Here is a 27,779-nt window from a genome sequence, read left to right on the forward strand (position 1 = left end):
AAGTAACAAAAAGAAGATAGGAACAGCCATATGTCTTTCAAATGAAATAAATTTCAAGATAAAAAACTATCAAAAAACAAAGACATTATAGAGTAATAAATGTTATATCACCAAAGATATGACAACTATAAGTATATATGCACTGAATATCAAGCAGTGCACTCAAAGGAAACAATCATGAACAGAATTAAAAGGGAGGTGAACTATGAGAGCAAAAGCCAAAACAACAGCTAGAGATTTCAATATCTTATAACTCAATAACTATCAGAAAACTTAAGAATATTTCTCAACTACAAATAAAGACATCAAAAGGGAAACTCAAAATATTGTGAGGCAAATAAAAATGAAAACAAAGCATGCCAGAACTTACGGAATTTAAGAAAAGCAGTAGAAAGTTTATAATGACAAATGTCCACAAAACCAAGAATTCTAAACAATTTAACTACATATACTGAGCTAGAAAAAGAACTACGATTAAAGGCAAAAAGAGAAAATAAAACTGACAAAACTGAAAGTTGTGATTTGTTTTAAAGATCATCAAAATTGACAATTCTTTAACACTAAGGGGAAAAAAAAAAACAAGATCAAAGGTGGAAGTGGGTAACAGTGTTCAAAATGAAATGTACTACTCATTACCTGACTTAGGTAACTGTAACCCTTCTGGTACATCACCATTAAAATTAAAAAAAGAGATTACTGTGGACAACTATACACTAACAAACTAGATGGATAACTAGAAATAATGGGCCTTTTTTTTAAAGGGCCTATGTTAAGAGATAATCTACTCAGACTGATTCATAAAGAAATGAATTTGAACACTTGAAACTAGCAAAGACATTTTATCAATAAATCCAAACTTCGCAACAAGCCAAGTTGATATGTAAAGAAAGAAAATAAATTCTTCTCAAACTCTCCAAGAGGTGGAAGGACTTATAAAAAAATGCTTTTCAAACTCATTTTATGAATCCATCCTTTTGTTACGTTAATCTGATGTTAGTATCAAATTTTAAAAAAAATTAAAGTATCAGCAAATGTTTATTCAAGGGCAACTTATATAAAAAGAAAATGAGTATCTCTTACAAGAAAATACATTTTGTCAGTCTACAGTGCTCTACAGGCTGATGAAAATACACTTGAAAGCGGTTGAAAGCAATTTCTCCCAAACCACTACATCTGAAATGGCCAAGAACACAAATACTTTATTGTCTATTGAGACTTTTCACAGAAAACATGTCAAAGATCTCAGGTATGTTGTAACACGTTAACAAAACATTAGGAATACTGATATCACCAAAACTCAAACTGAAAGGGCATATGAACAACCTAGACACACTTTTGTAATTAACATTTAGATACCATAACCCTGGATGAGGCCTGACTTCAGCATTTTTAATAAGCTCCCAAGTTATACCAAATCTGCAGACCAAACACTCGAGTATCAAGTTTCTAAACTACATATATGTCTCAAAAACAAGTTATCTTTTATTGGTAGAACCATTCTGGAAAAGTTTGGTAGTTTCTTAAGAGTCAAATCTTTTCATAAAACTACCATTATATAGAAGTTTTGTTTACTATATAATGAAGCCATTTCGTCCTTAGGTATTTACTCTTTAAAAATAAAAAATGAATGTATAAAAAGCCAAGTTCTGGTGGCTCTTGCTTACTGAGAAGGCTACGATCTGAGGATGGCTGTTAGAAGCCAACCAGGGTAGGAAAGGCCATAAAACGCCTATCTCCAATAAATCACCAAAAAGGTAGAAGGGGACCTATGGTTCAAGTGGTGGAGTGTTATCAGTTTTCAATAAAGAAACAACTCAAAGACAGTGCCCAGGCCCCAAGTTCAAGCCCCAGGAGCAGTACCAAAAATAAAAATTAAAAAATTAAAAAGTCCTCATAGCAGCTTTTGTCTGTAATAGCTGAAACTCACTTGACAAGTAAATGGATACTGTAACATAGCCATAAAATAAAACAGTATTAAACAAAAGGAATAATGTATATACTATGGTGTGTATGGATCTTCAAAACAATTAAATGTTGGGCTGGGGATATAGCCTAGTGGCAAGAGTGCCTGCCTCGGATACACGAGGCCCTAGGTTCGATTCCCCAGCACCACATATACAGAAAACGGCCAGAAGCGGCGCTGTGGCTCAAGTGGCGGAGTGCTAGCCTTGAGTGGGAAGAAGCCAGGGACAGTGCTCAGGCCCTGAGTCCAAGGCCCAGGACTGGCCAAAACAAAAAAAAACACCAAAAAAAAACAACAATTAAATGTTGAATCAAATGCAAAAGCCAAACCAAAGTACATAAGATTCCATTTATATAAATTGTTAGAAAACATAAACCTCTAAGTTATACCATAAAAATCAGTTTCTATCTGAAGACCAAGCAGGTGGAGGAAATGGAGAACAGGATATATTTAATATCCTTACTAGGCAAAGCTTTCACAAGTGTATGTGTGTATATATACACATATATGTGAGTGTAAGTGTGTGTGTGTGAATCAACATTTATCCAACTGAATTTTTCTTGGGGGTGGGGGGGATACTAGGGTTCAAATTCAGGGCCTGGTAGTTGCTAATATTCTTATCACTAGACCCATGCTCCTTTTTTTCCTATTAGTTATTTTCAGATAGAATTTCAAGCTTTTTGCAAGGGGTCAGTGTAAGACTGTGATCCTCTTATTTATACCTCCTAACTACACTTCTCTTACAGCTGAGATTACAGGCATATACCAACATATTTGGATTGTTTTTAAGAAAGGGTTTCACTGATTTTGAGGGATGAACTCCAATTACAATCCTATCTCCATCTACCACTTTAGTTAGAATTATATGTGTAAGCCACTCCACACAGCTCCAATTAAATAATTCATTAAAGTTACATAAAGACATTAGTATAGAAAATTAACAAAGACACCAACAGCTTTCCTAAATACAAGCAACAAGTTATAGGCAACACTGAGGTGTCATTTACAATAGCAACTAAAAAGGTAAAACTAAATATAATCTTAACAAAAATTTAAAAAATTAATTTATGAGAAACTTTCTAAGAGATAAATCAGTATAGTTTAACAAGTGAGCAAACCATGTTTGCGGATAAGAAATCAAGTCATATTAAGTGTTAGTTCTCTATAAGTTGTGTTACAAATGTTTGGTGGATCCCAATAAAAGTAGCATTCTTCCCTGAATTTTTTTCTTGTCCTGGAGTTTTAACCCAGGATCTTACATTTGCTAAGTGGACACTCCACCACTTAAGTCCTTTTTCCAAGCCCTTTCCATTTTAATTGTTTTGGGGACAGGGTCTCATACTTTTTCCCAGGACCACAATCATACTATTTATTTACTTCCTTGCATAGCTGAGATTACTGAAGTTCGCCACCCAGATACATTAGTTTTTAAGGTAGGGTCTTGCCAACTGTTTGCCTGGGCTAGCCTGGAACTGCAACCCTCCCCATTTCTGTCTCCCAGGCATAATCCACTAAACTAGCTTTTCTCGATTTAGACAAAATGATCTTAAAGTTCATATAGAAAAAAAAATGCAGTAATAGCAAGAAAATCTCTGAAATAGCAGACCAATAATGAAGGGCCGATTGGTCTTATTATAGAAACAAACAAACGATAAAAAATGATGTGATTGAAACAGTAAATATTTCGTTCAATGGAACACAATTCAAAGTTAGGCCCAAATGATGAAGGTAGCAACACATCTAAAGAGCAGTTTATAGGAGCTAGTTTAAGGAGCAGTTTCTAGGCACTAGCTATGCATCTCAGTAGTAGAGCACTTGTCTTACATGTGCATGCCCTGGGTTTGATCTATAACACTGGATGGATGAATGGATGGATGGAGACTAATTTGTATATTAGAACAAATCATACAAGCCCTAGAAAAACTTGAGGTAACTAATAACCTGAGGGATGGACCTTAACTTCAATTCCAAAAACTCTAAAAGGACCCAAAATTATTTTTCTATTTTTTTTATTCCACCTGATTCAATCAGACCAAGTTCCACTCTAGGAACTCACTTGAAGGGAGAGCAAAGAAAGGAGTAATCGAGTGTCTGTCTCAAAGGAGAGCTTGACAGCTGGGTTTCTTCTTCCCACCAAAGGAATCAAAGTCTACACTGGTTGCAGGTTTTTCACGTGAGTTTTTGTGAAGCACCTACTATGAATGCATGAGCAAGACCCAGTGTTGGACCCTGATCAATGAATCCATGTCTTCAAGGAGCTTCCAAGTGAGAGCAGCAGCCTGCCTAGCATGTATACACACAAACAGCCTAGAGGGACAGAAGGGGATGTCGGCAAATGCCAGAAAACTATAGCTTTCCTTGGATCCTTCTCCAAAAAACATACCAAATTCAAAATTCTCTTTCAGTATTCATCTCAACCTGTTTTCCCCTTCACGTTGTTCCTCTCTGTTCTACCTCCGCCCCCACCCCCGCACCTCCCATTCTGTGAACTGCTACTTCCTTCCCCATCAATACCTTCTTCCTTCCTCTCAACTTGCCCAACATTCCGTTCTCTTTTCTGTAGTTTTTCCCTTGGATTCCCCAAATGCCAGACTCCTCTCGTCTCCTAACTCTCAGCTCCCATCTTCTTGGTCTTCTCTTCCAGCACCGGGGACAGCTCTAGCAACACCCCCCCTACCCCCCGCCCCCCGCCCCAACAATGGACTCCACCTTAGGGCTCCTCCAGGAAGGATAGTTATCAACAGGACTAGCTGTGCTTCTGGGGGCTAGGAAGGGAGTCAGGGAGGATAAAGATAGGAAGAGGGCATGGCTCTTGCCTGGATTGTCCCCAAATTCTTGTCAACAGCCATCAATATAGAATATACTATATAATACTATATAATAAATTCATACTAGTTATATTAGTAATATTAGAATCAATGTCAGGCTCATAAAAGTTTTTAGTGACCTAGCTATGCTTTAAAATCCCTTCTTTCTGAGAACCACTTTTCTTTCCTTCCAAACTCCCTTTTAGACCAATGAGTCAAATGTGAGCTGTTATTCTCCAACACCACCCACGTCCCAGTCTACAGTGAAGAGGACTACTTCAATAACTGACAAGATGTCAAACTAAGCCAAACAGATCTTTTCTCAAAATTTTCAATCAAAAGGAACAAACTGAGAAGCAAATATTCTCTCTCTTCTATTTATATACAAATACAAAGAAAAGTAAAGGAAGATGTATACTAACTCAAAAATATTTATCATGGGCATCTCAAAATGGTTAAAACTAAAAAGCAAGGTCAGAAGTATGTCACTGCAGTCCTACCTAGCATGCACAAAGACCCAAGTTCAAAACCCAGTACTGCAGAGAGAAAGAGAGAGAGAGAGAGAGAGAGAGAGAGAGAGAGAGAGAGAGAGAGAGAGAGAGAGACAGACACAGACACAGACAGAGACAGACACAAAGAGAGACAGAGTCAGAGAAAGGGCAAAAAGTATCTGTCTTCATACTTTTTCTATATAGTCTGAACTTTTCAAAATTGAGAACATAGGGCTAAAGGCATGGCTCAAGTGGAAGAGTGATACAGTAGCACAACCAAGTGGGAGAAGCATGAGGTCCTGAATTCAAATCTTAGTACCATGAAAGTGGGAGGAACACATATACTCTTACAATGGAGAAGTGGGCACAGTTTGAACATCCTTAATCCGGAAGCCAAAATCACACAATGAGTGGACAATTCCAGCTCAACATGAAATCAATAAACACCATATATCAGTAACAGAAGATTACAAATACCATATAATCATCTCAACAGACCCAGAAAAGGCATCTAATAAAAACCACCATCCTTAATAATAAAATGGAACAAATTAAGCACAGAATGCATAAACTTCAAGACAGTAAAGGCTATAATAGGCCAATAGCTATCATCATACAGAAAGCTGAAAGGTTCACATTAACATATGAAACAAATCAGGGAGTCCATTTTTACTTTTACCCAACTTAGTGACATAAGTCTTAGCCAAAGCAACCAGACAAGAAAAGAGGAGAAACAGTGAGCATCCAAATTGAAAGAAAAATAATATGCAAGGAGTCAAATTGCTAAAATATCAATACTACACAAGCATTCATGGTAATGACATTCATTATATAACTAGGAAAAAATTCTAATATTTGTGTGGGCCCACAATATCCAACCAAATACCACCAATAAAAAAACAAACAAAAACACAAAACTTCACAGCAATCTTGGGCAAGAGCAAAAAGAAAAAGCAGGAAACATTATATCAAACTAAAAATATACTACACATCTACACTAATCAAATCGAGATGGCATTGGCAAAACACACACACAACAGAATTGACAGCATAGAAGTATATACACAAATTTACAGTGGACTGATTTTTTAACAGAAGTCCTAAGATTGTATAATGGATAAAAACATTCCAAAAATGATACTGGGAAAATTAAGTATGCACATGGAAGAATGATACTAGACTCCCTTCTCTTGACATACTTTAGAAAAAATCAACTCAAAATAAGTCAAATATTTAACTGTAAAACTTCAAACTATGAAACTATAGAGAAAATAAAGAGCTGAGCATTGATGGCTCATGCCTATAATCATAGCTAGGCAGGAAACTGATCTGAGGATCTTGGTTCAAAGCCAGCAAAGGCCATGTAATTCTTATCTCCAATTAAGTATCTAAACACTGGAAGTGGAACCATGGCTCAAAGTGGTAGAGTGCTAGCCTTGAGCAAACTCAGGGACAGCATCTAGGGCCTCAGTTGAAGCTCCACAACGAACAAAAAAAAAAAAAAGTTTCAGGACTTTGGAATGGGTACAGACTTTTGGACAAGGTCCAAAAGCACAAGAAAACAAAACCAAAACAGACAACACAATTCATGCAACACCGAAAAAAAGTAGTGTAGAGACAACATATACAATGGGAGAAAATAGTTGTTAACTGCACATAGAAAAGGAAAAACGAATTCCAAATTAACTCAATAGCAAAAAAAAAAAAAAAAAAAAAACACACACACACAACAAAAAGACCAAAAAAATCATTACAAAATGAGCAACAGACCTAAATAAGCATTTCTCAAAGTAAAATGTCAACAAGTATATGAAAAAAAAAATATCCAACATCACTATTAGCAGGAAAATGTAAATTCAAAACAACAATGAGTTATCACTTTACTCATTAGAATGGCTACTATCAAAAAGACAAAAGATAATAGTTGGCAAGGATATATGGAGTAAAGGGAACCCCTGCACAATGGTGGAAATGTAAATTAATTATGACGTGGCCAAAAAAATTAAAAGAAAACATCTATAGGGTAGAGCAACTGTACTACCGGAGATATTTATCGGGAGATATATAGCGGGAGATATATAGCGGGATATATATATATATATATATCCCAAAACTTAAAAATCTTACTTCTGAAATTATTCTGACCCCAAGCATTTTAGATAATGGTATACTTCATTTGTATTCAAAAAAACAGGAAGAAAGGGGAAAAATTAGATACTTTTAAGCTTTGTTTTCCCAACTTGGAGAAATTAACTATTTCAAAGCAAGCTTTGGTGTCTGGGCCTATATCCAATGGTCATTTTGTACTGCTTTACTACTACTCTGTACAACATGTAATTTTCCATGTTATGCTAATATCTTAACAGTACTTAGACTACTCTGAATTTTACCACAGTTTCTAAACATAAAGCCATTGCAATACAGATAAGCAATATCTAAACTTGCTTTAGTGCTTAAAGGAATAATCTTACTTATAATCAACATATTTTAAGCACTTCAGTGACATGTCCCACATAAGAACTAACAATCAGTATTTGGCTTTTCATACCAGTGTAAACTCAACCTTTTAAAACATCCTCATGATTCATATTCAATGAGAATTAATCTACATTATCAGCTAAAATGTTATTCTTAACCTCCTCTAGATCATTTACGCCATGGTAATAAGGCCTCACAGTCATTTATTTCAGCATTGATTATTCTCTGGCAGATATGTCCCTCTAGGTACCAGAGAGCTCAGTTTTAAAACCATGACACAAAATGAGACTTAAGATCTTTATTCTACAAGATGTTCAAACTGGTTTTGTTTCAATCGTTTTTGAAAACACACAGCTAGTAAGTCACATTTCCAATGCATTCTTAACTAGCTGTGTTTCTAGTCTTTAGTCACCTTCACCATCGCATGTACTACCTCCACAAGAAAACCAACAATAGTGATCTGGTACAAATATAAACTATCTACCTGGAAGAACCTAGCCCCTGCCCCTCACTGATTAAATCTTCTGTTTCCTAAATATAGAAAGAAATATTAAGGCTGGGAGCTGGTGGCTCATGTGTGCAAATCCTAACTACTCAGGAGGCTGAGATCTGAAGAACATGGTTCAAAGCCAACTCTGGACTGGAAAGCCACTGAGACTCTTATCTCCAATTAACAACCAGAAAACTTGAAGTGGCACTGTGGCTTAAGTGATAAAGTACTAGCCTTGAGCTTTAGAGCTGAGGGACAGTGCCTAGGCTCAGAGTTCAAGCCCCACAACCAACAGAAAAAAAAAAAAAAACAACAACAAAGAAAAATTGATAAATACGTAAGTTTAACTATCAGAAGTCACTGCACAGAAGTAAATATACTACACATGTTGCTGAATTAATTAGGGTAGTGTTTTTCAAACTATAGGTTGAATGACTAGTAAATCATTAAATCGATTTAATAGCACATGACCAAAAAATATTTAACAAAACGGAAAAGGAAAATTTAAAAAGAAATATTGCCTACTGCCCAAATCTTATGACACTAAAATTTTGTTTTATATTTATTTTTTAAAATTTCATTTCATTGTAAGAGTAATGTACAGAGGGATTAGTTATATACGTAAGGTAATAAGTACATTTCTTGTCAATCATTGTTACCTCCTCCCTCATCTCCCCTCCCCCAAGTTGTAAAGTTCATTTCCAACATAGTATCTTGAGAGTATCTCTGTTTCATTAATTCACTCTTTGTCTCACCATTTTGTTGTTCCTCTTCCCGTTCCCAAATCAGGTAAACATATATACAATAGACAGCAGGTACTAAAATCAAATACAGTGACAACAGGGAATAAACCAAAGGAAGAAAAAAAAAAACATAAGAAATAACTTCACACAGCACATTAAAAACAACAAAGAAAAACCTCGTTTCCATATCTTGGAGTTTATTTCTATTAGTGTCATCTTATGTGGTCATACATAGCTATTTATTGTGATCCTCTGCTAGGGCTATTCTAGACATATATTAATAATTAGGGAACCCATGAAGACTATATTTCTTTGGGTCTGGCTTATTTCACTTAACGATTTTTCCTGTCTTTCTATTTCCTTATGAATAGGGAGAGAGCATTCTCTCTGATGGAAGCACAGAATTCCACTGTTTACATACACATTTTCTTGATCTATTCATCTACTTAGGGCCACCTGGGTTGGTTCCATATCTTAGCTATGGTTAAAAAAAAATACTGCAATGAACATAATTGTGCTGGTAGTTTTAGGCCTTGTTTGTAGGGGAGCTCTATGTTTAATCTTTTGAGGAACCTCCATACTGCTTTCCACAGTGGTTGAACAAGTGTACACTCCCACCAACAGTGTAGCAGTGTTGCCTTTGGGGCACATCCCTGCCAGCAAACGTTGCTATTAGATTTCTTGATAATGGCCATTCTAATTGGGGTAAGATGGAATCTCAATGTTGTTTTGATTTACATTTCTTTTATAGTCAGAGATGTTGAGCATTTCTTCATGTCTATTGGCCTCTTTAAGTCTTTAGCCCACTTGTTAGTGGGATGGTTGTTTCTTTGAGGATTTGTTTGGAAGAGTTTAATTTTTGAGCTCTATGTATATTTTAGATATGAGGCCCTTGTCTGTGGTATGGCTAGTTGAAGATCTTTTCCCAATGTATGGGCTATTTATCTTGCAAACTATGTCCTATGCCATGCAGAAGCTCTGCCAGTTTAATGCAATCCCACTTATCCATTCTTTCTTTGATTTGTTGTGTTTCTAGGCCTTCATTAAGAAAGCTTTGACTGGTGCCAAGGAGCCCTAGTGTTTCTCTTATTCCTTCCTGTAATATTTTCAGGGTATCTTTTACCCCGAGGTCTTTGATCCATATGGAATTGCTTCTGGTGTAGGGTGATATATAAGGACCTAACTTTAGTTTTCTACAGTTGTTTAGCCAATTCTGTCAGCACCGTTTGTTTAAGAGTTGTCTTTCTTCCATCTTTTTTTTTTTTTTTGGCTCCCTTAACTAAACATAGAACTCCCCTATGATCCAGTGGTCTGCAGGTTTATTTCTGAGTCTTCAGTTCTACTTCACTGGTCCTCAGGCCTGTTCTTGTGCCAGTACCAAGCTGTTTTTATTACTACAGCTTTGGAATAGTGTTTGAAGATTGTTATTGATATTCCTCCAGCACTGATCTTCCTGCTAAGGATTGTTTTTGCTATTTGGGGTTATTATCCCATATGAATTTTTGGGTTGCTTCTTCCATTTCATTAAAAAATGATGTTGGGATATTGATGGGTATTGCATTGAATTTGTATATTGCCTTTGGCAGTATTGCTGTTTTCACGATGTTAATCCTCCCAATCCAAAAGCATGGGAGGTTTTTCCACTTCCTTAGATCTGCTTTAATTTCCTTTTTCAGGTTTTTAAAGTTTTCATCATAGAGATCCTTCACTTCTTTGGTTAATCCCTAGTTGTTGTTGTTTGAAGCTATTATAAAAGGAATTATTTTCCTGGTTTCCAATCTGCTCATGTAACTTGGGAGTAATGGGGTTCTTTAAATACAAGATTTACTTCACCATTCCCTATTTGGATCCCTTTCTGTTTGCCTCTTGCCTTATTGCTATAGCTAGGAATTCTAATACTATACTGAAGAGAAGTGGAGAGAGTGGGCATCCTTGTCGCATTTCTGATTTATGGCTTTAACTTATTGCCATTAAGTATAATTCTAGTTCTAGGTTTGTCATACACAGCCTTTATTATATTCAGTAATGTTCTATGAATTCCTAGTTTCTCCAGAGCTTTCATCATAAGGGGTGTTGGATATTGTCAAATGCTTTCTTCTGCATCTAGTAAGATGATCATGTGGTTCTTGTTCTTGCTTCTATTGTGATGAATTATATTAATTGACTTGCATATACTGAACCAGCTTTGCATGCCTGGAATTAATCCTGTTTGATCACAGTGTATAATTTTTTTGATGCATTGTGGCCAGAATTTTGTTGAGAAGTTTTGCATCAATCAAAGAAATGGGTCTACAGTTCTTTTTCTTTGATGAGTCCCTGTCTGGTTTTGGGATGAGGGTTGTGCTGGCTTCATAGAATGAGTCATAGAATGAAACTTCATTGGCGAGTTTGAAGAGTATTGGTGTGAGTTCTGCTTTAAAGGCCTTACAGAATTCAGCTGTGAATCCACCTGGTCCTGGGCTTTTCTTGGATGGGAGATCTCTTATTACCATTTCTATTTCACTACTTGATATGGGTCTATATTCTTGGTTTAGTTTGGACATATCAACATTTGCTAGAAATTTGTCCATTTCTTCCAGATTCTCAAATGTGTTACATAAAGGTTTGCAAAGTATGCCTTTATGATGTTCTGAACCTTGGTTGTTTCTGTCATACGTTTCCATTCTCATCTCTCATTTTGTTTATTTGGGTATGTTCTCCTCTTTTTTGGTAAGATTTGCTAAGGGGCTGTCAATTTGTTAATTTTTTTTGAAAAACCAACTCTTTGTTTTGTTGGTTTTTTTCTACGGTTTTTGGTGTTTTTTTTTGGACTTTAATTCATTTAATTCTAATTTGTTTCCATCTACTGGATTGGGGTTTGGCTTGTGGCTCTTTTCCAAGAAGGTTAAGGTACATCATTACATTGTTGGTTTGAGATCTCTCCAATTTGTTGCTGTAGGCACTCAGGGCTATGAATTTTCCTGAGTACGTGACACTAAAATTAATACAATTACAACTAATATACTTTTGATATAATTCATGGATATGTGTAAAACTGAAATTTTTGAGTCACCCTACACAAATGTTCCCAACTAAAGTCAAACAAGATGAGAATGAGGTTTTATTTCATATTGTAAACAAATGTCTTTCTTGCATTCTATTTCATGACATTATTTTTCACATTTTTGTACTTTTGTAGATGATTTTACTGTTAAAGGGACTCTCAAGTGTAGTGCAGACTAATGTTTCTAAGCACAGTAAGGCTATGATGTGCCTTATATCAAAAGAACCTAATATGTAAGTTTTGTTTAGACATGAGTTACAGTACTAATGACTGAGTTCAATGTCAAAGAACTAACTATATATTAAGTAAGGTATTTTAAAACAGAAATACACATAAACTTTATATATTCACCATTTAATGAAAACTGCTGTGAACAGAGATTTGCAAGAACCCAATCCCATATTTTTCAGTAGGAACAGAGGCTCAGTCACTACTCGATATTTCTCTGTCCTTGGCAGCTTTGTAAACCACAGCTACCTCAAATGATGAAAATCAACTGTATTCTTCTGTGCGTATGTGGCTATTCAAGTGTACTTTATTTCAGTTACACATAAACACATAATGAGTCACTTGAAACAGTCTGAAAATCAACTAATTAGAGCATATAGAAAAAATCCTGAAGGGAATGTTAAAATACTAAAAAAAGAAGCATGAATTATGGACACACACACAAATTCCTTTCTGCTACCTATAACGATCATCACAATGCTGTATGAGATGATTTATCACCTTCTATATCGGAGTCACCATTTAATTGTGATTTGACTAGAAATTTGGATAAAACCTACACATTAATTTTATTAATTTATTCTCATATGGCCAAGAACCAACCACTCTCCTACCTTATAACCTAGAGGTTGGATTCCAAGACAAGTAACATCACCCAGAAGCTTCTTACAAATGCGAGGTCTCAGGTCTGAGACTAGATCCAGTTAATCAGACACCATGACGATAGGATGAGCCTCAGATCTGTGTTCTCATAAACCATACAAAAGATTTGGATACTTGCTGAATTTGAGAATCTCTGACCTAAATTCTTTTATATTTCTTTGGTGACATTTTGGAAGTCCTGATAATTCAGTTAAGTGGCTGAACTAAAAGGTGAAGGGTAGCTCCTTCCAACCCAGCACATTCAATGGATAAACAATCTTTTCCCAAACCTTTAGGAAAACCAGCTACTGTGCTTTACACCAAAGTAAGTAAAAAAAGTATTACTTGTATAAAACCAAGTAGCATTGTTTCTTTTCTTTTCTTTTTTTTTTTTTTTGGCCAGTCCTGGGGCTTGGACTCAGGGCCTGAGCACTGTCCCTGGCTTCTTTTTGCTCAAGGCTAGCACTCTGCCACTTGAGCCACAGCGCCACTTCTGGCCGTTTTCTGTATATGTGGTGCTGGGGAATTGAACCCAGGGCCTCATGCATACAAGGCAAGCACTCTTGCCACTAGGACATATCCCCAGCCCCAGCATTGTTTGTTTATGACATCCTTCATATGTTTTTGAATTCCTTAGTTCTTAATAAGGATTGATTTTGTGTGTGTGTGTGTGTGTGTGTGTGTGTGTGTGTGTGTGTGTGTCTTTTTTTTGGCCAGTCCTGGGGCTTGAACTCAGGGCCTGAGCACTGTTCCTGGCTTTTTGCTCAAGGCTAACACTCAACCACTTGAGCCACAGCACCACTTTTTTTCTATATATGTAGTGCTGAGGAACTGAACCTAGGGCTTCATGTATACGAAGTGAGGACTTTACCACTAGGCCACATTCCCAGTCCAGGATTGCTTATATTTTTAACTAAATTTACACTGAACCCCAAAAACTATCTCAATCTTCTTTTTTGGGGGGGGGCGGGGGTGGTCATGCTGGAGTCTGAACTCAGGGCCTCAAGCCTGGTACGCATTCTGCCACTTGAGCCATGCCCCCAGCCCTATTTGCTTTAGTTATTTTTCAAATAGGGTTCACTTTTTTTTTGCCTAAGCTAGCCACGACATTAAACCTATTCATGGGCTCCCAAGTTAGTTGGAATAAGCTAGCATATACCACCAATGCCCAAATTTTTATTGGTTTAGAGGAAATCTTGTAAACTTTTTACTAAGGCTAGGCCTCTAACCATTAGCCTTCTGATTTCCACTGCCTAAGTTGCTGGAATTATATGTGTGAACTTCAGGCCCTGTCTGTCCTCAATCCTATAAAATTTCTACTGAGTACCACATACATTTCCATATGAAAGTAATAATAAATCATTTTTTAAAAAAAATCTCATGGTATTCTGACATACAGAAATCACTTTACGACTAACTTGTAAAAATTAACTCAGTATATTACAGCTCAACCATATATAGTATTATGAACTAGTACATTACTAGTAATGTACTAGTTCAAATCATGTGCTTGTGATATATTCACAGCATTTTTACTGTCCATGTTAAATATCACACACACACACACACACACACACACACACACTCTCACTTACCAAACTACAAGCTGACGAAAGATAAATACCAGTTACTCTTCTTGTGTGAAAAACATATAGGTGTTGCTTTATAGTTAATATTTAGTAAGCAGCTACCATATGCCATTCACTGTACCATAAAATAGGAGATACTCAGAAAATACTGACACATGGTCCATGTAGACTGTTCAAGAAGTTAATGCTGAATAAGCATCACAAAAACTACTGAAAGTTTGAGGGCTTGCCAACATCATGGCTGAAACATGATAACTTTCTTGAAAAATATACCCTATTCATTGGCCTTGAGTCCAAAAGTATATGCTAGATAAAATATACCAAGTCACTTACGTCATAGTTAACCTGATTTTATTTTTATATGTTTACAAGAATATAAGCAAAATTCTATGCATGGTTTTACTGACAACAAAACTCACACGTGTGAATGTCAGGCTAAGATTTTCTATCTAAACTATAAATAGCTAAACAGAAGCTACAAATTGGGCTAAGAGCAGGTGGTTTACATCTGTACTCCTAGCTACTCAAGAGATTAAGATCTAGAGGACCACAATTCAAGGCCAGCCTGGGCAGAAAAGTCCCTGAGGCTCTATCTCCAAAACAAACAGCAAGATGCAGGGCTAAGAGGCATAGTTCAAGTGGTAGGGTGCCAGCCAAGCACGTAAGATGGGTACGAGGTCCTGATTTTGAACCCAAGTCCTGACAAAATATAAAGGTATAATTCGTTAAAGACTTTAAAGGAAAAAGAATTAAAATCAAAATAATCTGATTTTATGACTCTAAACTGAGAAATTAATATTATGGTAAAATATTACTTGCGAAATGAGCAAGTAAAAGCATCTGTCCAAAGATATTTCTGCAACACATATATACATTCTGCTGCCTCCACAAAGAGAAAAGACACTTTGTGTATATATATGACTGTGCTATTAAATGCATATCTTTAAATCATATAGGTCTATTATTTTTCAATTTTAAACAACTATCAGAAAATAGATTAAACATGAAAATAACAGTGGTAGTATCTCCTTTACAATGAAGTTAGTAAGATCTGTAGCCTGCCTAAGTATCTGGGATAGATTGCAACAAGAATGGGATTGGCAGGGCAACAGAAATTCTCCCAAAGAGTGCTGAACTTCAGGAGTCATAGATCTCTAAAATATCCATAGAAAAAACTGACAGAGGGTCTATGATCTTTGGTAGAAAATAATTGTTTAATGTCCTAAATCTTAACAAATTTAACATTTAACATTTAATTAACATAAGTCAACAGATGTCAGCAGTACTCCCAGTGTCTGTGAAGAGCAACACCAAGAGAAATCATAGATCTTTTCATGTCATGAAACAGTGGTTGCACTTGTCAAAATACTGTTTGCTCATCACTACTTCAAATTTTGCACAATTGGATACAACTCTATTCTTGTTTCCAATGTGTGAATATTAAAACTGTTTTAATATTTTTATAACTCTTATAAATTTAAGATTTATCTAACTATGCATTTAGGGTTCTCTGAGGAATTTCACCTAACTGCCAATGAGTCCATTTTGGGACGGACAGACAGACAGACATGAATGCAGGCACATATGTGCTTACACACATACAAACACAAGTAAGAAGTCCTAAACAATGGTTCTTAAATTACATGTAACAATTCTCACTTGAGTTATCTGAACTGGAATGCTACCAGAAATTAATGGACAACAGACAAATGTTAACTTCTTGTCTTGCTGGGGGCTAGTATTCACACCTGCAATCCTAGGAGCCTAAGATTTGACAATCACAGTTCAAAGCCACCTCAGGCAGCAAAGTCTGTGAGACCCTTATTTTCAAGTAACCACCAAAAAAACCCAGAAGTGGAGCTCTGGCTCAAGTGGTAGAGTGCTAGCTTAGAGATAGAGCCCAGGCCCTGAGTTCAAGCTCTAGGACTAGGACTAGCACAAAAATATTTAAACAAAAACTTGTGGTCTTGCCTGTAAGAGTCCTGTTATCAACTACATATTGAAAGTTAATAATGTTCCAATTGAAAAAAACCCACAAGAATCAAATATATTCCATAACAACCCTTATCGATGTATTTCAAGTTTCCAAATCAAAGTGTTAATATCAGATTTCATTGGTGTCATTAGAATGTCTCTTCATTTGCTTAAGTGTGCACCATCCACTGAGAAGATCATCACACTGAAATCTATTGTGCCTATGACTAAGTAACATGTCTAACCTTTCTTTAAAAAGCCACACTAAAAACAATATCTGTCAATTTTCAAGACTAGTTTTGGTATACTGGTAAACATTTGTAACCCAGCACTCAGGAGGCAAAAGCAGGAGATCACAAGTTGAAAGCCAACTTTGAGCTACATAGTAAGACGTTGTCCCAAAAGCAAAACAAAAATCAATTATTCAGAACTCAATTATTACTTTACACTCTAAGATTTAGTTCTCTTAGCCACTAATTTTCAAAGGTCTTCAATTTCTTTTAATCACTTTGATTGTTAACTGCTTTGCCACAAAACAGAGAAGGGAGAAAAAAAACAGGCATTCATTTGCTAATGATTTAGAGCTATTAAAATGTATCTTAATTAATAGGAGAAAAAATGTGAAACTATATCAAATAATGATTCATGGAAACACTGTATATTTTACTATTTTATACTTCTTCAGATGTTTCTCTAATTACAAAACACTGTTAGTAATAGATAGCAGCTACTTAAGTCTTTATAAAAAAAATCTTTTCTAACCTTTGGGGATATTTCGCCTCTATTTTGTTTACTAGTCAAAGTGGCAAAGGTCAGTATTGGAACTAAGTCACAAAAAATGTCAAAATTTCAACTATTTTTTTAAAAACTCAAGTAACAATGGCTGTACAACAACATTCTTCACACTCTCTTCCCATAAAGGGTAAAAAAGAGAAGGTAAACATGTACAAGAACTAGCACGCTGACTCTTCCATGCTATGTTCCTCTATCTTCATAGTAATACTAGCTGGAAGGAAAAAAAGAAACCTAAAAAAGCAGACATATATAAAGAAATGGTGCAGAAGAGTAAAGGAAGTGACTATCATTTGCTTCCACAGTATTAATTAAACAAGAAACCATCCTGGATGATTGAATAAGCAAATGTGCAGTTGTGTTCCACTTATATAGTATAGACAAAGAAAATAAATATTAGTAAGCTTCAAGATAAAAATCAAATAACCATGATGGGCCATCTCCTATGGACACTGGACTCCTTCATGGATTATTCCTATTAGCCTTTCCCCTTCTGTTGACCCTATCAACTAATTACCATTTCTCCATTCCAACTCTACTTGAAATTAAGGTGTACAACTGTATGTGTAGTAGTACGAACTTAATCCAAGTGGCCACAGTCATGGTCAACACATACTACAAATTTTCCATGATTTAAGAGATGTAACTACCTGGGTTACTATCTTACTTGTCTTGGGTACTGAATAAAACGAATATGATAACTTTCTTAAGGTAGTTTGGCTAAGAAAGTAAGTATTCTTTCTCTCTACTCTCTCTTCCTACTTCTACTACCACCCTCACTCCCACTTAGTCACTTATCTAGTTGGGAAAATAAATGTACCACTTATCATATATATATATATATGTAATTCATAGACACACTTGTACACATACTCAAGGGAAAAGTATAAATTTTGAACAGAAAGAAATTTAACAATGAGGATAGTAGCTGTTTACTAACTTCATGCACACAATTCATCCTCCAACAAGCCCATGGAATTTTATAAATAGCATTAGCCTGCCCAAGGACCCAAACTTATATAGTGCTACTCCACAGCACATAGTTAACTAACCAATACCATACATTGCTTCTCAAAAGATTAGGTAGTTCAGTAATATTAATGTCATTAGCTGCTGAAGGACCTACAGCTTACATATCCTATTGTTATAATGAGCTCTAAACTATCTTCTGAATTTAACAAAGTACCTGGCACATGCTCAATGGCACTCACTATCACTCAATAAATGCTAGCTGTGATGAACAACCTAAGGCTCAGAGAAGATAAACAAGTTCTATTACATAACCCCTGAATGACAGAACCAGAAGCAGAACTAGAAAAGATGACTCCAGACTTGAATATCAAAGATCTTTCTTGTAGGGCCTGGGGATATGGCCTAGTGGCAAGAGCGCTTGCCTCGTATACTTGAAGCCCTGGGTTCGATTCCCCAGCACCACATATACAGAAAATGGCCAGAAGTGGCGCTGTGACTCAAGTGGCAGAGTGCTAGCCTTGAGCAAAAAGAAGCCAGGGACAGTGCTCAGGCCCTGAGTCCAAGGCCCAGGACTGACAAAACAAACAAACAAACAAACAAACAAAGATCTTTCTTGTAAATAACTCAAAATAAAAACTCCTAGACCTAGGAAATTGAAAGGGAATACCAAAATTGAGAGACATGGGGTAAAAAAAGAAAAACAACTACAAAAGTAATACTTGCAAAACTGTTTGGTGTAAGTGAACTGAACACCGCAATGGGGGGAAAGGGAAAGGGGGAGGGGGGAGGGGGGATATGAGGGACGAGGTAACAAACAGTACAAGTAATGTATCCAATGCCTAACGTATGAAACTGTAACCTCTCTGTACATCAGTTTGATAATAAAAATTTGGAAAAAAAAAAAAACTCCTAGACCTACCTACCTAACGCCATGTGGAATCTGGTGCAATTCTGTATTTTGTTCAAATTACTCTCCATGCCAATTCTTTCCCCCAATCATGTGGCTTGAACATAGGGCGTGGGATCTATCGTGGAGGATTTTGTTTTGTTTTTGCTTAGGGCTAATGCTCTACTACTTGAGCCAAACAAACAGAAAGAGCTAGTAGTATGATAAAGCTATGACAGAGTGCTACCCTCCTAAAGTCTTGCCACAGGGCAAGAATGATAGGCAAGAACAGACAAAAGGCATGGTAGAACCTCCTTAAATATACTTAACATCTATAAAACTCACTTTAAATACTCTTATGCTCTAATATACACGTCATCATATATTTGACAACAAAACCTAGAAGCCCAAATTGTGTTCTCTCATCTGTCTGTCTGTCACTCTCTCTCTCTCTCTGTATGTATATATATATACACATACACATACATATGAGTATTGGTCTCTCACTCCTCTCAACCATGCTGGCATGGGACTTTTTGTAATGATTTTGGATGTTAACTACTAGGTTGACTTAACTAGTAGTTTAGTTAACTTTCCAGATAACTAATTGTACATGCTTCTTACCCACAAATAACCTATTTAAATTCTGACATCAATATTTATGTTTTAAGTCCTGACAATACTCCAGTACACCAGTTTACAAATACTTCGGATATATAGATGCCTTTAAATAGTTCCCCACCATCTTATTTAGATAACATCTAGCATTTAGATAACATCTGACATGTCATTTACTTTGTTTAAAAAATGCTTCATGTTGGTACAATATCAATTTACATGCCTTAAATATTCTATAGAATCTATTATAAATAGGAAATACACTAATGTCACAAAGTGTGAAATGACATTAAATACATTCTCATCCCACCAACTATCACTTAAAATATTAAGATAGTAGCAAACATAGGAGAGAAATTACAATTCAAATCAGTCATAATTTTTTTCCTTCAAAAATTAGTTGAGGGCTGGGGATATGGCCTAGTGGCAAGAGTGCCTGCCTCATATACATGAGGCCCTGGGTTCGATTCCCCAGCACCACATATACAGAAAATGGCCAGGAGTGGCGCTGTGGCTCAAGTGGCAGAGTGCTAGCCTTGAGCAAAAAGAAGCCAGGGACAGTGCTCAGGCCCTGAGTCCAAGCCCCAGGACTGGCCAAAAAAAAAAAATAAAAAATTAGTTGAGAACATTACAGTGGTTCACACATAATCTCAGCATGTAGGAATCTAAAACAGAAAGATTATGAGTTCGATGCTAGCCTGTTCCATTGATACCCTGTCTCAAAAAAATTTAGAGAATGAATAAATTTTTTAAAAGCTCACGATTCTTTGAGACCTTGGATCATGCTTGAAGAAATAGCTCACACAAATCTACTCATACCTGAGAAGTAATTACCACAGGATAAATGGTGGTTTTTGTTTTGTTTTGGTGCTGGTCCTGGGACTTGAGCCCAGGGCCTGGGTGCTATCCTGACCTAATTTTTTACTCAAAGCTTGTGCTCTGCCACTTGAGCCTTTTAGTGGTTAATTAGAGATAATAGTCTCATGGAATGTCTTGCCCAGACTAACTTCACACTGTGGTCCTCAGATCTTAGGCACCAAGGTGCTAGGAAAACAGGTGTGAACCACCAGCACCCATCTGCCAATGTATTTTTAATAGCATATTTAAAGAGGCCTCTGACTTAAGAAAAATAAAGATGTAATAGTTATATATAGCATAACTTAAAAATTATACATAACTTATACAACAAAGTAAGCAACCAAAGAGAACTCCTGGAACTTACCTAGCTGCCGATGAATTGTGAATTATATATACATACACACATACATACACAAATACATGAGAAGGGAGAAGAGAGGAAATACAGACAGCACATGCAAACTCACATATGATATGGAAAAAGACATACACTCCTCATTCAACATCAACATACATTTACCAAGCATGTATGTTATGTGCCAGGTACGCTTCTAAGTACTTGGAATGTATTTATGAACAAAGCAAGCAGATCACTGCCTTGACAAAGATTATATTCTGGTAGGAGAAAAATCTAAGTAATAAACTAGAATACTTTCTCTAAATTGTCTTATAAATGAGTACAATAATAAACACTCAAATAAATACAATGGTGCAAAGTCAAAAAACAAAGGAAAAAAGAAAATCTGAAAACCAGAGTAAAGTCAGAGCAGAGTCAGTAGTAGACTGCATGCTCTGAATGTACAAAAGTACAAAGCAGAGGGTTTGATCCTCAGTGCCACAAAAGAGATGAAAAAGCAGATGGAGCAAAGTCAGATTGCTAAGTGAAGAAACCACTACATTTAATAACTTAGTAGACCAAATAAGTATCAGCTTTAAAAGTTCTTCAACATATGAAAAGTAAAGTATTATTTACTAAAATTATAGTAAACTTAGTCCAGGTGGTAATTCTGGGTTTTGTAAGAATCCTGAACATGAAGAATGGTGATTATGAGAATAAGCTTTTGTAACATCAAAGGCCAGGGTATGAATTCTAGCCCTGCCCACTATCATCAGTAAAACCTTTCAGTTTCTTCAATTATAAAATGTAAAACTACAGCACCTCATAGGCTTGTCATTACTAAAATTAAATGTTAACCAAACATTGGAAACAACTCAACCAACAATAGACATAAGAATAAACATACTATGTATCAATACACTAGAATACTATTCAGCAAAAAACAAGTATACACTGATATATGTAACAAGTTGAGCAAAAGAAGCTGGATACAACTGTGTATGCTTCCACTTAGAAGAAATTCTATAAAAGGCAAGATTAATAGCTGGTAAAAGAAAGCAAATGGTTGCTTCAAACTAAAGATATAGAGGTACTAGTTACATCAAAGCACAAAATTGAAAAATGTTCCTTAAATCTTGGGCATATACATGTCAAGAGTCACTAAATCCTTGATGTAAATGTGTACCTCTTATAGTGTGTAAAATTATACCACGAGAAAGCTAATTTAAAACAAAAAGATTAAGTTAAATATACAAAGACCTGAGGCAAAAGTATTCAACAGATAGTAGATATTAAAAACAGTAACACTATACAATAGTCATGAAGAGATGGCAGAATCACTGACTGCCTAATTTTTCTGGTTCAGTATGACAGTAGGTTTACAGTATATGACATAAGCCAAGTACATGAGCAACACTGTAGAAAGCAAGTTACAGAAGAACACCAACTGGCAGATCTTAAAAGACAATGAACACACAGAAAGAAAGCTTGTTTTGATTTTCTTTTCAATGTTTGTCTAGGGCTGGGAATATGGCTGAGTGGTAGAGTGCTTGCCTAGTGTGCATGAGGCCCTGGGTTCGATTCCTCAGCACCACATAAACAGAAAAGGCCAGAAGTGGCACTGTAGCTCAAGAGGTAAAGTGCTAGCTTTGAGCAAAAAGAAGCCAGGGTCAGTGCTCAGGCCCTGAGTCCAAGTCCCAGGACTGCCTCCCAACCCCCCCCCCACCCCCGCCAAAAATGTTTGTATAGCAGCCAGGAGCTAGTGCCTCATGCTTGTAATCCAAGCTACTCAGGAAAATGAGATCTGAGGATCACAGTTCAAAGCCAGTCAAGGTAGGAAAACTGTGAGACTCCAATTAACTACATGAAAATGCCAAAAGTAGAACTATGGCTATAAGTGGTACAGAACTCACCTTGAGCACAAAAGCTCAAGAATAGCACCCAGGCCCCTGAGTTCAAGCTCCAGGACTGACTGGCACAAAAAAAGAAAATAAAAACAAAGAAAGTTGTATGTCGAAAAGAAGAGAAATAGCTGAGAATGATATGTTTAGCAACGATAGTAACATGCTGTCAAAGCTAAAGAACACTTAGATGACCTCATTTTGGCACTTCCAGAAGGTAACTTAAAACTGAGTCAACAACCATACAAACAAAATTCAAATAACAGTTCCATAGTGACAGAGGAGACTTCTCGCCTTTATGGAGATGGAAGTGGAGGCTGAGTGAAACTATCCTTGTATTCTTCAAAATGAAATATTTTTCAACCAAATAATAAAGAGCAGTTTTGAATCACCAGTCAATATTTTAAGTCCAACTAGGAATGATGGTGCACACTAGCAATACTAATACTCAAGAAGCTGAGGCAAGAAGATCTCAAGTTCAAGCAGGATTACAAAATAAATTCCAGGCCAGCCTGGGGTACATGGCAAATCCATGATTCAAAAATAGACAAATGAAAGAAGTACAAATTCATAAGCTAAGGGGTTTTTTTGTTAGTATTTTACAAGCCTATGTGATTAAACAAAAATAAAGGCAACTAAGACTTAATAGTTGAAGTCCAACTGAAATACAATTCAAGTGAAACGCCTGTATAATTTATATTTTACTGATGCTTTGAATTGTTTATCAAGGCATAACTTTAAACTATATGTACTATACATGGGGCGGGAGAGAAAGACAGAAAGAGAGAAAGAGAGAGAGAAAGAGAGAGAGAGAGAATTGCACTACTAACAAGATTCCTGTAAATAGAAGACTACAGGAAGTGAACTGGCTGGTGTTGCTGATGAAAATACAAGTCTTCTGATACATATATACACATATACACACACACATACATACACACGTATGTCCTTTTTGTAAATAACAAAAGCACAAACTAGCACTCCAACTGAACTCCCTGGGAAGCAAGACATTATACATCTTACAAGTAGAATTTTCTTGGTTTTGTTTTAAGGACCTTCACTCACAGCACTAAAGCAAAAAATCTAAGTCATAAGACTTGAGGAGGGCTGGGAATATGACCTAGTGGTAGAATGCTTGCCTGGCATACATGAAGCCCTGGGTTTGATTCCTCAGCACCACATTTATAGAACAAGCCAGAAGTGGTGCTGTGGCTCAAGTGGTAGAGTGCTAGCCTTGAGCAAAAAGAAGCCAGGGACAGTGCTCAGGCCCTGAGTTCAAGTCCCAGGACTGTCAAAAAAAAAAAAAAAGCTGAGCACTAGTAGCTCATGCCTGTAATTCTAGCTAGGCTGAAATCTGAGGATTTGCAGTTTGAAGCTAGCCAGGGCAGGAAAAATCTGTGGGACTCTTTATCTCCAGTAAACTACCAAAAAAAAAAAAAAAAAAAAGCCAGAAGTGTGGCTAGCTCTATCAGTTGTTGTTGTTTTTTTCTTCCTCAAAATTGGACAAGTGAAGCAGGCTAGTGAACAGAAGTTTAGCACTGAAGTTCTACCCCTGAAGTTACAAGTTTTGCTGAGAATGTTAATAGTACAACATTATGACAGGACTTAACATTCATTTTTAGCTGCTTTTTTGGATGGTAGTGAGGTTTGAACTCAGAGCCTTGAACTTGCCAGGCACTACTACAAGACATTCTTAAACATATGGTAAACTCAGGACCAAGTGCTGACAGCAAAAAATAAACCCACGATGTATCTTCCAAGGGTTAACTCTTCATTTCAGAACATGTTTCTTGAATCTAGTTCTAAAATAACAGGATACACTTAATTACAGACAATATTCATAGTTTTATGACTCATTAAGTTACCTTTCTATTGGGGAGATAAAAAACATAAAAGGAATTTCTAAATATATTTTAAAAATTCAAATCAATTCAGTAATTTAATTGTACTCACTACTTTTAAATATCTGTGGAAAAATGAGTTACCTTAAAATCAAATTTCATGAAACAAAAGCTAAGAAATTCTCAAATATGAATGGCTCTATAAATTAGGCATAAATGCTGGGTTACAATATTACTTTAAAAAATGATATTTATTCTGATGCATCATATTTATCTTCTGAAAATGTTAAGCCTTTCAGGTAATCAAACACCGAAAAAATATGTTGATTAAATCACAGCAGAAAGTAGTAATAACAGGGTAACATAATGAGGTCAGAACTCGAGCAGCCAATCAAAAGCTTAAATGCATTTCCTGCAATATTAATAGTCAAAAGAGAAATCCAATCATAGAAACCTCAAGCCTTCTTTTGACAGTCACAGAAGCAAGAGAACCAATCCTCACACGCGCGAGGTTGACAATAAGGCGGGACTGAAGGTTCATTGAAGAAATTCGAAGAGTGCAGTTACTATGAACTTCACAAGCAAGTAACAACACCACAAGCGTCAATAAACACTCTTGTCAAATGAAACGAAATGCTGTATTATGCAAACCGTCTTTCTGTCAAATTAAACGAAATGCTATATTACGTAAAGGTTAATTTCCGAAGGGACACCATTTTACCAAACGCGGCTTTATTATCAAAAACGCCAACTGTCAATTTGGAGGCACTAGGTCGTGAACTTCTAGAAGACCGCCTTCCAGTAGCTAATGTCGGGCGCAGCACGGGGAAGCGTGGAGCAGACGGTTCGCCCGGAGCACCTCGGCTCCGTCCTAACGCTGCGCACCGAGCGGGAGCCCTCCTGGTTAGGCAGGCAGGCAGGCAGGCAGAGCCAGCCGGCGAGCCAGCCGGCCCGCCTGCCTGCCTCGCACCCGCGTCCGGCCAGATCGCGCTCACAAGCTATGTCCGGCTCGGTAGCGCGGCCTCCCCGCCGGGTTGCACCGCCTGGTCCCGGTGCACCCCTTTCCCGCTGGGGAGCAGCGATTATTACCTTGCGGGAAGATGTTTGTTTTGAAAGCGCTTTACTTTCCTAAGTTATTAAAAAGAGAACCTAATGCAAGCCCCAATTTAAAAGTAGAAGGAAAATATTTCAAACCCCTTCTCGGTTAATTGACCCGCACAGGAGAAAGTTTAATTTAAAAAAAAAAAGGTAAACAGAGGCCGTACGCCAAGTACGGCCAGCACATTCACTGCGCCATTCCCGGCCGCTGCTTACGGCATGGCCCCCTTACGGCAGCGTAAGCGGCGCAGCGAGCTAATCACAACACTAGGACGCAACAACATGGCGGCTGCGGGCGGGCGCTGCGCCGGCCGAGAGGGTTTACGCTACTCCGCCAGCGTAGGGTCCCATGCGTTAGAGCGGCAGTGGCGCCCTCCAGCGAGCGTAAAGCGCTCTGTGAATGGCAAGGCCCGACTGACAAAGGGGAGGGGGGAGGAGGGAAGGGGGGGTAATAAACACTCGAGTCCCTACCGATTCCTCCTCCTTCTCCATCCCGGTGGGCATCTGGGGCACGGCCCGGTTGATGGAGACGCAGTCGTTGAGATCAGGCATGTCCTTGCCGCGGTAGATAGGCAGCGGTTTGGCGGCGTCCAGCGCCCGCGCTCGGAAGGAGAGTTTACTCATTGTCTCCCCGCCTTACAGGAACAGCCCGGGCGGCGGCGGCGGGGCGGGCGGGGAGGGGGGGAGCACTCCCGCCGCCTCCTCCACCTCCTTCCTCAGTGCAGCGCGGCCGGCCCGCTCCTCCTCCTCCTCCTCACTGCCCCCGGCCACAGCATGGGCGCCCACCCCGCCCGAAAACAGCCCCCCGCCGCCCGCGGCCGCTTCCACACTCTAGATCCGCCGCTCGCCCGCCCGATCCGCTCCCTGCGCCATGGCCAACATGGCGGACATTACCACAGCGGCGGCGAGCGATCCCGGCAGCCCGCGCGAGAGCGCGCCCCCGCCTCGGGAGCGCGCCTCGCCCTCTCCCTCCCTCCCTGCTTCCTCTCCCTTCCCCTCCCTAGCCTGCCCACCCACTCTCTCCGCGGCACGGCCGGCCGGCGGGAGCGTGCCGGGCCTCCAGCCGTTCGCGGACGAGGGGGCGGTGGCGGCGGCGCCCCTAGGCTAGGCCGGTCGCCGCAGCTCTCCGGCCGTGTGGCAGGTGCCAGGTGCGCAAGTTCCCCAGCGCGTCCGCCTCTGCCTCCGCGGCCGGGTCACCGCGCTGGCCGGGCGCTCCGGAGGAAGGCACTCCTGAGGAAGGCGCCGGGGCCCCCGACAGCCGCGCCGAGCGTCGCCCAGGTGCCCTAGGCTGAGAGCGCGGGAAAGCAAGCTGTCGATCTCCCGGCCGCGGCCACCATCACATTCTGATCTGCCGGGCTCCGGAGCGCGGGCGAACCCGCATCTCCAGCCGGCGCGTCCCTGGGAGGTACGAGGGGTCCACTCCCTCTGCCCACCTCGGGCTTGCCAGCTCTGGTGGAGCTCGCCCGCCCGGAAAACGCTCAGCCTTCTTCTTGCATCCTCTCTTCCAGTACCTGCTCGAAAAGCAATCTCCCGAATGAAGCATCATCCCTGCTCATCCTCGCCTTTGCCGGGAGGATGCTCATGGCATCAGCGAGAGTTAATGGTTTGAGATGCTGAATGCAACAAGTGGACTTCGACCTGTCGTCCAAACTTCAGTAGAGTTATTTTGAGTGGACGGTAGATGTTTCTCTGATGCCCAGATTATTGGAGAGCTTAAAAGACTCGATTTAAAAGATTTAACCAAAGCAGCATACGTGCCCCGAGTGGCAGATTGTGTAAAAATAGAGGGTTCTGTAAAGACGCAAAGAAATCTGAGATCAAGTTCTTGCTTTCATGTAGTTTTCATGTAGAATGACGATTGGGAAGATGGATGACTGTAATAGTCTTAAATACTCGAAGAAAAGGGCAGCTGCAGAGATTAATGTCAGCCAGCACCCCCCAACAATGTAACTAGGTGAGGAAAACTATACAGATGACACAAGGCATGACTAATCCCAGATGATATTACTGGCAGTAGCTGTGACCCTT

General features: G+C 38.4%; 1 protein-coding gene across 2 annotated transcripts in view; it reads right to left on the reverse strand.

The window, feature by feature from the left end:
- Window positions 1-26,662, reverse strand: part of Epc2 (enhancer of polycomb homolog 2) — a 99,890-nt gene extending 73,228 nt beyond the window's left edge. For both annotated transcript variants that reach the window (XM_048345503.1, XM_048345502.1), the window contains exon 1: window positions 26,223-26,662. In XM_048345503.1, coding sequence (XP_048201460.1) covers window positions 26,223-26,375 — 153 coding nt within the window. In that variant the 5' untranslated portion in view covers window positions 26,376-26,662. The remainder of the gene's footprint in view (window positions 1-26,222) is intronic.
- Between the last annotated feature and the right edge of the window lie 1,117 nt (window positions 26,663-27,779).

Source organism: Perognathus longimembris, chromosome 4 (genome assembly GCF_023159225.1).
Source record: "Perognathus longimembris pacificus isolate PPM17 chromosome 4, ASM2315922v1, whole genome shotgun sequence".
Classification (NCBI taxonomy): domain Eukaryota; kingdom Metazoa; phylum Chordata; class Mammalia; order Rodentia; family Heteromyidae; genus Perognathus; species Perognathus longimembris.